The sequence below is a fragment of the Aspergillus fumigatus genome, chromosome 8 (genome assembly GCF_000002655.1).
Source record: "Aspergillus fumigatus Af293 chromosome 8, whole genome shotgun sequence".
Lineage (NCBI taxonomy): Eukaryota > Fungi > Ascomycota > Eurotiomycetes > Eurotiales > Aspergillaceae > Aspergillus > Aspergillus fumigatus.
This window is the reverse complement of record NC_007201.1, coordinates 312,165-324,775: the sequence shown is the minus strand read 5'-3', so window position 1 is coordinate 324,775 and position 12,611 is coordinate 312,165. Positions and strand designations below refer to the sequence as shown.

The window sequence follows — 12,611 nt, the reverse complement described above, 5'->3', positions numbered from 1 at the left end:
AATGAGTTTCCAAAGGTAAATGAAAATCAAGTACGCTCCAGTAGACCTGCATATCCACGATATGACCAGTAAAGTTACCCAATCTTGAAAGGAGAGACCCGTTCCCGACTGCAACAAAGTTCATCACTTGCTAGCCTGGAGTTGTAGTTCCAAGCTCGTGTCAAAGAAGATGATTCTTTTCTGCGTCAGCCTAGTTCATTGTGTCAACCAAAAGGTCGAATTATTAAGGTAGCTCTGGTTTGAAGAAGTGGCCCATCTCCATTTCAGCGTAGGTCCTCGCAGAGATGCGCAGTTGACCATCTGGATATTCGCAAGGAAAATGGCATTCTTCCAAGTACGAGATACTGGGCCATATTGAAGCGAGCGAGTACGGTCTATCGAAAAGAACTTTTTTAAGGATTGAATTAGTCGAGTGAATCCTGAAGTAAAAACCATGGGTGCAGAGTATCCATATATCAGAAAATACTACCTTGTCAGGTAGAAGCCTGGAGCATATTTGCGCAATAATTAAGGTAATTATAAAGACTTGGCTGAGGAAACTATGCATAATTAATTTACAACAGTACTAGGCATATCTGTGTGAGTTATGCAGGTGCTAACCATCCTTAATACGTGCTTAACAACTCTACTAGTTTTAGAGAGCAGTGAATGATAACACAAACAACAGACCTCTCGGACTCTTTTAGCACTTCCTCGCGAGCAGTAAACACTAACCATCTCGCGTCATTCATCCATCTAGTCTATCTCGCGAATTCCTTACTTCTTGACACCTAGAAAAGAAACGATAAAGAGCTACAGTCACTATGGATCTGGAGAATGAGTCTTCGAACTCTTCTTCTGGCGATGGTCAAGGCAACGGAGTGAGAATGTCAACTTCCTTTCACGGTGGAACTCGCCTCAATCTGCCTTTCTACGACCAGAGCACTGACTCCATCGCCGTGTACGTCCTTACACTCGTCGTGTTTTTCTTCCTTGCTTGGTGGAACAGACACTTGGTCGCCGTCCGAGATATACTTGAGAACAAGATCATTGAAGCGCGCGCTCTTGAAGCCCTCGGACGTCTTCCCTTCCACCGGCGCACAACTCGCTTCAAGGCCCGCTTCAGTCCTCTTCCACGATTCGTGCGGATCAACAGGGGGGATCATGCTCACGCTCACACCGACGATGAACCAATCGAGATGCTCGCACACCGCGCTGAACGGGTAGGCAGTCATGATTCCACCACCAATAACCTGTTCCCGATGGAGTCGACTGCGCTCAGGTCAGTCTCGTACTATGTCTGGATGCGAGCATTAGTGGAAATACTCAGGGTGCTTATCGCGTTTGTTCTGTGAGTGTCCCGTTTCTCGGTAGTGACGCACTCTGACATGTGTATTTCCAGAATGGTAGGAGTCATGGGTCTCAATATTGGTGTTCTCTGTGCCGTACTTGCAGGAGTCCTCGCGGGGGAACTGATCAAAGGATGGCTACGCGCGCCAGCTTGAAAACGGGAGGTTGCCACCATGGCTAGACGTCGGACACCATCATGAACCTTGTTCTTCAAGTGTCACAATGATACCACGGGAACCTCTGACTTGCAGTATTACGACAGACATTGGAAGAGCATAAGGGAGCGAGAAGGCACATGTACCTAATCTTCGGATACTCGTTCCATAAAGCATTCCGGTTGAGTGTGGACAATGCTGAATGATTGATAAATGGGGTTCTTTAGTGCGGCCGACTTCGTTCGCACATCCCGATAAACCTCGTCATGTCGAGTCATTATGGTATCCATCTCTTGCCTTCACGAGGCCAAGCGCTCTTGGCTGATAATCCAATCCGACAGCGAAACCACTGGGAAGGATGGCGATTACGAAAAGATGTCAGATTAGAGCTTTGACTGGACGCCTTCATTTAATATTCTTCTCGTCTACTGCTGCCAAGTATTCTAGATGCTGTAGGGCTACTTGTCTCCTGTGGGGAACTGCTCAAATCTGCTCATTTCCGCTCATGACAGACCCGCTACAAAGATACAAATTTCCGAAGGATCATGGCCATCCTATAACATTAAGTTCTGACTCTTCCCCCGTGGCTATAATCATGCTGCACAGGCGTTCTCCTTTTCTTTTGTTATCTGTTGGTTGAGGACTGCGCAGAGTCAAGACACAACCTAAAACTGCTACACCATCGCAATGAAGTTATCGCAATACCGACAAAAAGCGCAGATACTGCTCTTTCTTGCAATACCAGTCGCGTCTCACAATACCAACGGAAGACCAGGTCACGGACTCATTGGCTATGGCATCTCCATGTACAAGCCTGTCTGCGCTTATGCGTGTCGTGCCTCGATTACAAACCCTCTGGTATGCGACAACACAATTGATCATGACATGGCTATGGATGCGGCCTCAATGGCAATGGATACTCCGAGCCCTGCGTGCTATGCAAACAATGATCCCTTCCTACAAACATTAGCCTACTGCATGTACATTCACTGTGCTGATGTATCGGTCTCGGTTCTGGAGACTTACTGGGAGTTGAACGTGGCTGGTAGACAGCAACATCAACCGAGCCCGAAGGAGTCATATCAAGAAGCTCTTGGAAGCCTTGCCAGACCACCGACTTTAATTCTAAACACATCCGCGGTCCTGGACATTCCTTCTTTGGTCGAGGAAGAGACGTATTTGAGTAATCACAATACTCTCCGGGTGTTCGAGGCTGTTGAGACGTCCCATGAGCGATATGGGTAGGCTTCCTTCAGTAATTCACAGCGCTGCTTGCTGATTGGCTTCGCTATAGCTTAGTCCTCCTTCTTACCGGTGCAATCATCCCAATCGCCTCTTCTCTACTCCGTTTCGTACCGTTCCCCGCTGCTTGGCGAGTATGGTTCAGGGCAGTCTTCATCGATCCTCCTTTTGTCGGTCGTCGCCATAGTTCCCCTATACTCGACACCTTCTTTATGCCCACTCGAGGACAAGCCCTATTCATCGCGTATCTGTTAATAATCAACATAGTATTGTGCTCGGTCGGGTTCCACTCTGCTAATCCAAGCATTTGGTTCGCGTCCAAGCACGACGAGATTCTCGCTTACGTGGCAAATCGCATCGGCGTGCTCAGTTTTGCGAATATTCCCTTGCTGGTGCTATACACTGGTCGGAACAACTTTCTCCTCTGGTTGACTGACTGGTCACATTCAACCTTCCTCTTGCTCCATCGCTGGCTGGCGTTCATCTGCACTCTCCAAGCTTGTCTGCACTCGGCCATATATCTGCAGATTGCCGTTGCCAATAATGAGCACAGTACCGAAAGTAAGGAGTCATTCTGGATCTGGGGCGTGGTCGCCACTTTGGCGCTAGCCATCACTATCCCATCATCAGCATGGCCAATCCGGAAGCGGTGCTACGAGCTATTCCTCGCTTGGCACGTCGTCCTGTCCTTTCTGGCTCTTCTTGCGTGCTACTGGCATATTTGGTACAGGTATGGACATCAGTGGGGCTATGAAACTTGGATCTATGTGGCGTTCGGTATCTGGGCCTTTGAGCGGGTTTTTCGGGTCCTGAGGTTGGCGCGGAATGGCATCCACAAGGCTCATGTCACTGTCTTGGATGATGAGTATATCAAAATTGAGGTTCCTGGTGTACATGCACAGGGCCATGTATATCTCTATTTTCCCACCCTGACGTGGCGGGTCTGGGAAAACCACCCCTTCTCCGCGATTGCCAGTTTCCGACGCGAGGACAGCATAGAGAAGAACATTGACGTCGTGCCGCAGGATGTTGAAAGTAAATATCTGTCAAAGAACGGTACCTCGGTGACGAGGTGCCTTGATTCGGACAAGCCACCTTCCACGTCTTCACAGGATCTGGCCACCGGACCTTACCAACCATGCCTCACGTTTTTCGTACGCACCCTGTCGGGAACAACGCGACAACTATGCGCGCGATCCCAACTCCCTGTTTTAGTGGAGGGATCCTATCCCCCATCGCCCCTGATCAGTCATCACTGGAGCAGTCATCCCAATGTCATTGCCATTGCGGGCGGAGTTGGGATCACAGCGCTGGTTCCAAATCTGTGCAGTCACCGTGGAGGACACACGCTATTCTGGGCTTCCCGCAGCAAAGCATTGATTAAATCGGCCCGAGAGACGGTAGGGGACGCTTGCTGGTATAATATGAACGTGAGAATCTACCATGACCAACGAATGGATATCCCCATGTTGTTAACAGAAGAGGTCCGGAAGTATCAGTGTGCGCCAGTTTTTGTTGTTGTCAGTGGGCCGGCTAGGATGGCGGATGAGGTTCGACATGTTGTTGCGGATATGGTTAGACAGAATCCGTCCTTGCTTGTCTCTTTTGTGGAAGAATCTTTTACGTGGTAGTGAATAGCTAGGATAGATAGTGGTAGGACTGGCATGAAAGAAGTTCTCTTTTCACGCAAGTAGGCGAGGCAAGGACAGAGAAAGTATTTATCCATGATATTCTCCAGAAGCTTATGTTACGTTTTCTCCTTTCGATTTCCTGGGTTGTGATCTTCGGTTTAGAAGCAGTTCATTGCAGGGTCAATTATGACTTGCTGGCGTGGCCAATATGCGTTGAATACCGATGCATGGCATGGAACACGCCGGAGTTGGTGATGAGAAGTTCAATGTTTGCAACCGATGATCAGCTATTTCATTCTGTTTATATTGTCGTTAGAGAGTTCCTTCCATCTACCAGCCTCTAGACAAAGGTGGTATCGCATACTAGCGACATGCGAGGTCCTACAGGCAGGGTAACTACGAGGGAGATATCTGCACTACTCCACCAATCGTCTGTCGACAGCGTCAAGAGTTCATGTGTGCGTTCCCCTTGGCATGCTGGTCGGCTGAGTGATTCTATCGATTCCCCGATTCAGCGACAAATGTACGAGTTTTCCGTCTGTTCAACATTCCTGACGATGGTCTTCGTAGGGGTATACTGCGGACACCCCTGGATCAACTTCCGGGCCACACTGGCACCTCAGATCACGTCCTACCTCAGTTGTATTATCTCCGGTTCTCCGCGACTAAAATGAAGAATGATAGTCGTCGAGTCGTCCTGCACTCGTGTACCAGTTACCAGACAACATAGTCAGCATTGAATTGTATCCTCCCGACCAAGACGGAGATAGGGGCCGGGACAGCACATTTCCCTACAGCTCGCAGGACCCAGAGTGCGAAAATCATTCGCTTACTACTGCAAACGCATGCTGGTGACCGGCGGATGAAAATTCAGAAAATGGCCGTGAACGGCAAATACTGAAGTTTGCCATCCATCCTCAGGCAGGACTCAGTGTTCGCTTCCATAAAATAGGCGGCTCAGATGCAATTCAGGCTACAGGGGTGTCAATACAATCGTGGAGCGACCATATGCACCATTCTTCGAACCCTTGTCCGAGATCGCTATCGCACTGTGGTTCTCATTGCTGGCGGGCGAAGTATAACCGCTATTTTGCCTTGCTGGAGCATTTATCGCATTTGATGTCGCTAAGTTATCGTGTCGCGTGTGCAACGAAGCGCAATGTCCCTTGTACATCATATGACGGAAGGTCAAAGCGCACTGAGGTTGTCTTCGTTAGGCAAGTGACGTGCGACTCTCGAGAGGGGCCTAGTGGCGGTGGTATGCATGGAAGCGACCTCAGAGCGCGTGCAGGTCAGTGGCCGCAAACCCGCGAGTCTATACATGTAGTTGAGTGATGCAGTGGCTCGTGTTCAATCTCGCAGTCCAAGAGTGAGTGTGAGCAGGTGACACCGTACACGGTGACTTTTCATGGCGGGGAAGCTTTTCAGGTCATTAAACATAAGAAAGCAATATGATTGTTCGATATCCCTAACATCTGACCTAGTAAGCCAAGCACCCAGAGAAAGTATATGTTAGGTTGTTCTTATGAACTCGACTCAAACAACTTGGAGACAGAGATTATGATCAAAACAACACGACGTGTTCGGAGCACACTTGAATTAATCACGTGATACAACAGAGCCGAGGTTTTCCCTTTTAGGAATTTGTTCACGTGATCATCAAGCTGCAAAAATCAGGCTGAAGTCGAGAGTCGAGACCCCGGGGCATGAGGGATTTTAAGGGGCTTTTTCGACGATCTAACGATTAATGTTCCAACTCTGGAATCACCATCGTTCTGGAATCGGTTCTTGGCTCCTATGGACACTAATTGAGATTTCGCAATTGGAGCAATCAAGCATAATTTATGCTGTCCGCAACACCCACGTATAAATGATGCAAGCCAATCGGTGACACGGAGATTCCGTATCCGACATGGTGACAAGGATGATACCGACCAGCGGTTCGGGAGTTGCAGAACTTGCAGTTTGCAGGAAAAGTCGAAAATAGCCGGATTGGATGGGCCCTCTGCCATCATCGGCAGCACTAGTGGTCACTAGGGGTATTACTTAGCGGAGTTTCGAAATGCCTAACCCCGACATGGTAACAAGGCATATGCACATTGTTCGCTCGGTATTTGTCCATCATCTGTCATCAGCCCACTACAGCATCCAATAACCGTTGATGAAACATAGTTCATACGCGTCCAACATGAAACATTTACTAGTACGCAGTACTCAGCACTTTACTACCTTAGCAGGATCTTTACACATACTGCGCTTAATCAGCGTTACTCCTGGCATGCAGGAACTTCATTCTTCGCGTGGCAGAACCTGCACCTGCTCTCAGTAGAAGGGACGCGTTGGTGGTCTCCTTTGGTGAATGGATCTCGAGCCCCTCGCTTTTGACCGGATCAACCGGTTCCAGGAGGATTTTCCCGCCAAGCAAGTCCTTGTTCTGGGTGGATATGCAATCTTGGCGCACTAGAAACATAATAATAATAATACGGGTACGAGTACGGTGGTAAAACCTGGATCGACACAGCCCAGCCCAGTCATACCTGTTTGTTCTTCAGCCCCCCCTGCTCTTCTGGATCATAACCTGGTCCGGTTATCAATCCGCCAAGTAGTATATATTCTCCACTTTCTAGAAATCTGCAGTTGGTTTTTCCTTTTGCTACATACCGTTGATCTTCACCTCACCACCGCACCTCTCCTCGTCTCCTCCCACTCTTCTCGACCCGGCCGTCATGGATGTCAGGGCGGAGTCGCCAGACCTGGGCAAACCCCAGTTCGAGTCGCACACTTGGCTCGAACCCATCGTATGTCATGTCGAATCTAGCCGAGAATCTTGGTCTTGCTGTATTGACTGTTCATCTGCAGATCGTTGTGAGCATCATGATTGGCTCGTTAATCATTAACCGCCGTAGAGGCTTCAGCATTTTTGGCAGCAGAGCAACAGTAGACGATGACGGCAGCTCGACGGAGGATTATCCCTCCAAAATCCCCACAATATGCGGCATCACCATTGAAGTTCCGGATTCCTCTCGCTGGGCGCACCATATCCACAGCAGGATCCTGCAGAAATTCCCGTTCCTGGTCGAAATGTTCTACTGGGTAGTCAACTATCTGTTTTACTCCGTCACCAAAGCCACGTCGCAGTGGTTGTCCCCCGCCGAGATTGGCGTCGTCCAAGTCGCACGGGACCACGGTATCGGGATCTTGAACTTCGAGCATCACTCCATCGCGCGGTTTTTCTTTCCGATAGAGGAATCCGACTTTCAGTCATTTTTCCTCAATGGACACCAGTCTATCATGACCTTCTTCAATCGTATTTACTCTCTTGTCCATATCCCCGGAACCGTACTGTAAGTGTATTCCATTCCGCGTCTAATCTTCCTCCAACTCATTGCTGACCACATCTCAGGTTCTTGGGCTGGTACTACTACGCCGCCGAAAACCATAACACTTTTGCCGTCGCGCGACGGACCATGACCCTTGGCAACTTCGCCGCATTCCTCATCTTCTGCTTCTACCCCTGCATGCCGCCCCGGCTGCTTCCCGACTCCTATGGCTTCTACGACACCGTCCGCCAAGAGCACGCAGAGAGCGTCTGGGTCGGCGGGAAATCTGTCAACCAGTTCGCCGCGATGCCGAGTCTACATTTCACCTACGCATTCGTCATCGGGTGTACCTTCATCTACCACTCGGGCCTCGTGCACAGACTCCAGGGCCGACCTGTCCGCAAGTCCCCGTTCACGCAGATCTTCTTCATCATCATGGCAGTCGTGTACCCCTTGCTCGTGCTGAGTGTCATCATCGCAACGGCAAACCACTACTGGCTTGACGCGACTGTCGCCACCTTCACGGTCACTATCTGCTTCTTGGGCAACCGGGTCCTGCTGCTCCTCCTCCCGGTCGAGTACTGCATCTGCTGGGTGTTACGGCTTGCGAAGCCTGTCCCGACGACGGGCGATCGACATCTGCACAAGTGGCGCCAGTCGCATGGGGATGTGCCCTTGCTGGCCGAGCAGGATTCTGACCGGTTCTCGGATTCGGTTGTTTAAGCGACTGCACAGTTATGGCGTTTGGTTTGGGTTGGGTTGGGTTGCACTACGGACCACGGATACGGATAAAGAGCCGGCCATCGCATATTTGCGTACCAGGCGCATCTAGTTCTAATGTGTACATATTGATAATGGTATCACTCTCAATCGCAAGCAATTGCTTACCTGCCTTCATTTTCTGAATTGCACCCCGGGATGGCTGACTACGTCGTAATATCACGTGATTGCCATGACGCGTGTCTTTGTGGGGAGTTCCGCCAATCAGCAATCACCACACTGTCGCAAACCTGCTTAATTCTTTGTAGTAAGTCTTATAGTGTCCGATCTGCGCCTCCTGTCTAATTAATTGACTATAACAGGGCCGCTTGTGGCTTGTGGCTTATACCGGTTTTGTGTGACCAGCATTCATTCTAGCCAATTGCATAACATCGTCAATTGTCATCAGATACTAACCTACTCCAAGGCCGTCGTCACTCCATCCATGTCGGTGCGCCAACCACCCTTCGATGTACTCCGGTGAAGGTTCTGCTGATTAGACTGCGGGTCAACTAAACGTCTAGACGTTGGGAATTGGATGGAGAGTATGAGGGGCCTTATAGAATTCAACTGTGTCCCGCTCGATTAGGAAGCGAGTTGAGGCGATTCTCCCCATTCAAATAGAGGTCGTATGTACCTGTCATGCGGGACTCGCAGGGTTATCAAGTGTGGTTCTGTAAACTACACTGGGCTTTGACTTGTCTTTACGGTTTGATGCCAATGTTGCCTAAAGATCTCCTGAGTGAAGCAGCATTGATAGGGACTCGTCAAAGTGCGATAGTAGAGTAAATAGCGGTCTTGGCTGACCTTTTAGTCATTGGCTGAAGTGACATGCATCTAATTTATGGCTACTGCGTATTTTTATTCTCCATATATAACTTCTTATTGTCGCCAGTTAGAGTTCGCGGAATAATTACTCACATTGACAATCACACAATGCGCGGATGCAACGGAGTATCACCGTTTGTTACAGGCGGACACACGATATAGTTTGGCATGTTTCAAATCCCGCGACCTTCCGAAGCCCAAACGCTATCAACCGCTGAGATCGCGACGGTTGACTAATAATTGAAGAAGCAATATTGGTTGACAGATCAGTTGACATGAATAGTACAGGACATAGGGGCCATCTGCAATACATGCTCGGTATGCATTATGTTGTGCTCATTATCTGGAGAAGTAGAGATCACTAAACATCAACCAAACCGAATATTGCATATCCGAGACCTCGGTATGAGCTACGCATACAACATGAAGAGTGAAGAGTAATCTATAATATACACCACCGAGGACATGCGGTTGTATACTGTTGTCATATATATCTAATGTAAAGCCCTGCGAACGAAGTCTGCTGAAAACGCTTAAAAACCCAAGACAGGCCTAACTCCGTAATCTTAACACTCAATTACACCACAACGATGAAATACCAAGTCTTGATCACTGATGAGCAAGACGCAAAAGTTGCCGGCAAACGGCGAGCCGTATACCTCCGACCTTTCCTATTATTCTGGCTCAATTCTCTCTTCGCGGAAGTCATCTTCCTCGCCGTCGGCGTCTTCATCATGACCGGAACTCGCGACCTGGTTTACAAAGTGCTATGGACGTTGGTATTCTGTCCATTAGGCATGGGCGGAGCAATGGGAGGCCTGATAAACTGCTTCATTGTCGACCATTATTACGGAAAGAAGGCAGCTCACTCTGCGGGGATTCTTGCATTGCTCGTTCTGAGCAGCTGCAACTATCTCTGCTACAACCTGGACAGACATTTTGGTTGGTTCGGGGCATCGGAACATCCGTGGTGGTTTCACTGGCGGTATCCTATGATTTGGGCGGTTGGCTACTTCAATGGGCTTCTTTTGTTCACGGATAAGGGTCAGGAGAGGCTTGCTAGAATGGGGCTCTAAATTTGTGAAAGCGACAGTCGACGGTCTGACGAGTCCCTAGATTGGACCACGGGATCCTCTACACAATGGTGATGCATGTTCTATAAGTTCGGAGAATGAAAGATCAGGGAGAGCAAAAATAAAGTTCATTTTCACGAAGCATGAGGGGGTTGTTGTTTCGAGCAACAAGGACGAAGCTTGCGGAAGGCAATACTGATAATTTTCTGTATCCTGCATTCCATAGACACTCATACAGGGCTGCTCCCTTCTTGTTTTAACCAGGGTATTCACCGATGAAGCCCAGCTTGAGAGTTGGCTGATATTGTAATCAAATAATACGGATCCTTGCCGCGAATGACAATTCCAACAGCCGAGGAAAACTCAGTAGAATAATTCTATAGTAAATTGATTTTGCTAAGGCGACTGCTTGTCCCCCGAGATAAATTAAGACACCTTAGTGAATCTTAATCCGAGTGGGATGCTCTCGACGCCGGAGCTACATTACTACGATCACCACGAGCTATACAGAAAAGGATATGGTAAAGGAATCTTCTATTGTCGTAAAGTTCCCTTTGTTCTCTTCTACTCGTAGGGGTATTCTTTAATTTAGCCGTTCCAGAAGCCAATGCTTCAAGGCTCGCTCTTGCTGGGTCTCATGATAGTCACCAAACATCGGCCAGACCAGAGGTGCAACATGGCACTCTCTTTCCCCGATTACCAGAGCCGTATCGTGATTTGCTTCCTGAGATAAATCAGTGATTTGTCTGGCAACATTAGGTCCTGCTGCCACTTACTTTGAAGCTATTGACCCAAGTTTTAATCGGGTCTGATAGAGCCTCGTCACCACCAGCGAGCACCAGTGTCTGCCGGACTCGGATGTTGTCCCACCACCACTCTGGTGCTTCCGCTGCTTCTATATAGTTGTTTGACTCCCTCCCATTGAGATACGCTCGCGACCACTCCGTCAGGACCTCCGCTGCATCGATATCCCTATGTTCACTGGCTTCTACACTCGGCCAATGGTGGCGAAATGAAACCCACGGAGACATAAGAACAACACCTTTGATGGGTTCGTTAATGACTAGCTCTGGCACGTCTTCAGAGGGATGCGTTAGGTGAGACAGTACTGCCAGGCACAGATTTGCGCCGGCAGAGTCACCAACTAGTAGGACTTGCGACGGTGAGTGGCCAACATCCTCTAGAATATACCGTAGAGCTTCAACGGCTTCGCAAAACTGAGTCGGATATGCCGCGTGCGGTGTCAAGGTATATGTGCAATGGAACCAGGCATTTTCTATGCCAGCATTTGCGAGAGTCGTCTGTATCCGCGGCCAAAAATCAAGGTAGGGAGCTGTCGCATCCATGGCAAAACCACCGCCTGTTCCGATCATCAGTAATTTTTCGGCATCCTTGCTGCGCTGCATACCATGGAAGTAGATCACGATATATTTAGCCCGCGGCTATTCGAGACAAAATGTGGTTGGAGACCAGTCTTTTGGCAGTATTGCAGGTAGAGTTGATCATAAGATTTGAATATATATCTATTCCCTGTTAAATGTATATATTCTACAGGCTTTGTGGTACTTACTGCAGCTGCAGCGGGCTGAATCTCCTCGTAAGCTGCAGCAGTAGGTTAGTAGTTTCGATGGTCCAGGGTACGTGGTACAGTACATCACCTTTTTGACGATAGCTTGGATCAAATGATGATGATAAGTATCTGCGCCTGAAGAGCCTCGGAAGAACCCCGTGACTGCGGCATATAATGCCTCTACGACTGTTGAATGTGAGTTAATGCAGTGCATAATCTTTGATCCCTTGCCTTACCAACCGAGAACCAGCCATTGAACGCATCTAGCTTATCACACACTGTCAAAGTGCGCATTGTGTTGTTGTATTGTGTATGCACATTGAGAAGCTCATCCAGCAATCCGAGTATACTTCGTTACACTTTATGTGATGATGCGCCATGCCGCAATGCTGATTAGTATTCAAATCCCAATGACCGATGCCAAGTCTACGCAAACACCTCGGCACGCAACAGCATTAATGATGAATAGTAATCGGGTTCCTGGAATTTACTGGTATGCTCTTCAACCAGGGTTAGATGCTTGCGGACTGCGAACTGATCTACGAAGCCTTGGACGTGGAATGATGGGAAACAATGTATCCCGTTATTGTATGATAACCTCTAAGGCACACTACCTGCGAAATGAGATTGAACCAACAACAACTGGAACCACATCCTAACGCTTATACACATAAGATAGCATTTCCGGAGTTTCAAAGTCGCCC

The 12,611-nt window shown here is 48.7% G+C and overlaps 5 protein-coding genes across 5 annotated transcripts; 4 read left to right on the top strand and 1 right to left on the bottom strand.

The window, feature by feature from the left end:
* Positions 1 to 803: 803 nt before the first annotated feature.
* Positions 804 to 1,907, top strand: AFUA_8G01320 (copper transporter family protein; the record flags this gene model as incomplete). The annotated part of the gene is made up of 2 exons (XM_077805261.1): positions 804 to 1,330; positions 1,382 to 1,907. 2 exons carry the CDS (start codon positions 804 to 806, stop codon positions 1,482 to 1,484), a joined length of 630 nt encoding a protein of 209 aa, XP_077661389.1. The 3' UTR covers positions 1,485 to 1,907.
* A 264-nt stretch (positions 1,908 to 2,171) lies between these two features.
* AFUA_8G01310 (putative ferric-chelate reductase (Fre2)) lies at positions 2,172 to 4,507 on the top strand (the record flags this gene model as incomplete). Its single annotated transcript, XM_741982.2, has 2 exons — positions 2,172 to 2,725; positions 2,779 to 4,507. The coding sequence occupies 2 exons, from the start codon at positions 2,172 to 2,174 to the stop codon at positions 4,355 to 4,357; spliced, it is 2,133 nt and encodes a 710-aa protein (XP_747075.1). The 3' UTR covers positions 4,358 to 4,507.
* A 1,944-nt stretch (positions 4,508 to 6,451) lies between these two features.
* Positions 6,452 to 9,305, top strand: AFUA_8G01300 (phosphatase PAP2 family protein). The gene is made up of 5 exons (XM_077805260.1): positions 6,452 to 6,467; positions 6,530 to 7,155; positions 7,217 to 7,701; positions 7,761 to 8,704; positions 8,760 to 9,305. Exons 2-4 carry the CDS (start codon positions 7,084 to 7,086, stop codon positions 8,398 to 8,400), a joined length of 1,197 nt encoding a protein of 398 aa, XP_077661388.1. The 5' UTR covers positions 6,452 to 6,467; positions 6,530 to 7,083; the 3' UTR covers positions 8,401 to 8,704; positions 8,760 to 9,305.
* Positions 9,306 to 9,591: 286 nt separating this feature from the next.
* Positions 9,592 to 10,340, top strand: AFUA_8G01290 (uncharacterized protein; the record flags this gene model as incomplete). Its single annotated transcript, XM_741984.1, has 2 exons — positions 9,592 to 9,701; positions 9,815 to 10,340. 2 exons carry the CDS (start codon positions 9,592 to 9,594, stop codon positions 10,338 to 10,340), a joined length of 636 nt encoding a protein of 211 aa, XP_747077.1.
* A 580-nt stretch (positions 10,341 to 10,920) lies between these two features.
* AFUA_8G01280 (putative epsilon-lactone hydrolase) lies at positions 10,921 to 11,743 on the bottom strand (the record flags this gene model as incomplete). The annotated part of the gene is made up of 2 exons (XM_741985.1): positions 10,921 to 11,061; positions 11,114 to 11,743. 2 exons carry the CDS (start codon positions 11,741 to 11,743, stop codon positions 10,921 to 10,923), a joined length of 771 nt encoding a protein of 256 aa, XP_747078.1.
* Between the last annotated feature and the right edge of the window lie 868 nt (positions 11,744 to 12,611).

Coding starts and splice junctions, on each gene's coding strand:
- AFUA_8G01300 (XM_077805260.1), top strand. CDS start 7,084: ATGGATGTCAGGGCGGAGTCGCCAGACCTGGGCAAACCCCAGTTCGAG. Junction 7,156..7,216: donor ACACTTGGCTCGAACCCATC/GTATGTCATGTC, acceptor GTTCATCTGCAG/ATCGTTGTGAGCATCATGAT. Junction 7,702..7,760: donor CATATCCCCGGAACCGTACT/GTAAGTGTATTC, acceptor ACCACATCTCAG/GTTCTTGGGCTGGTACTACT.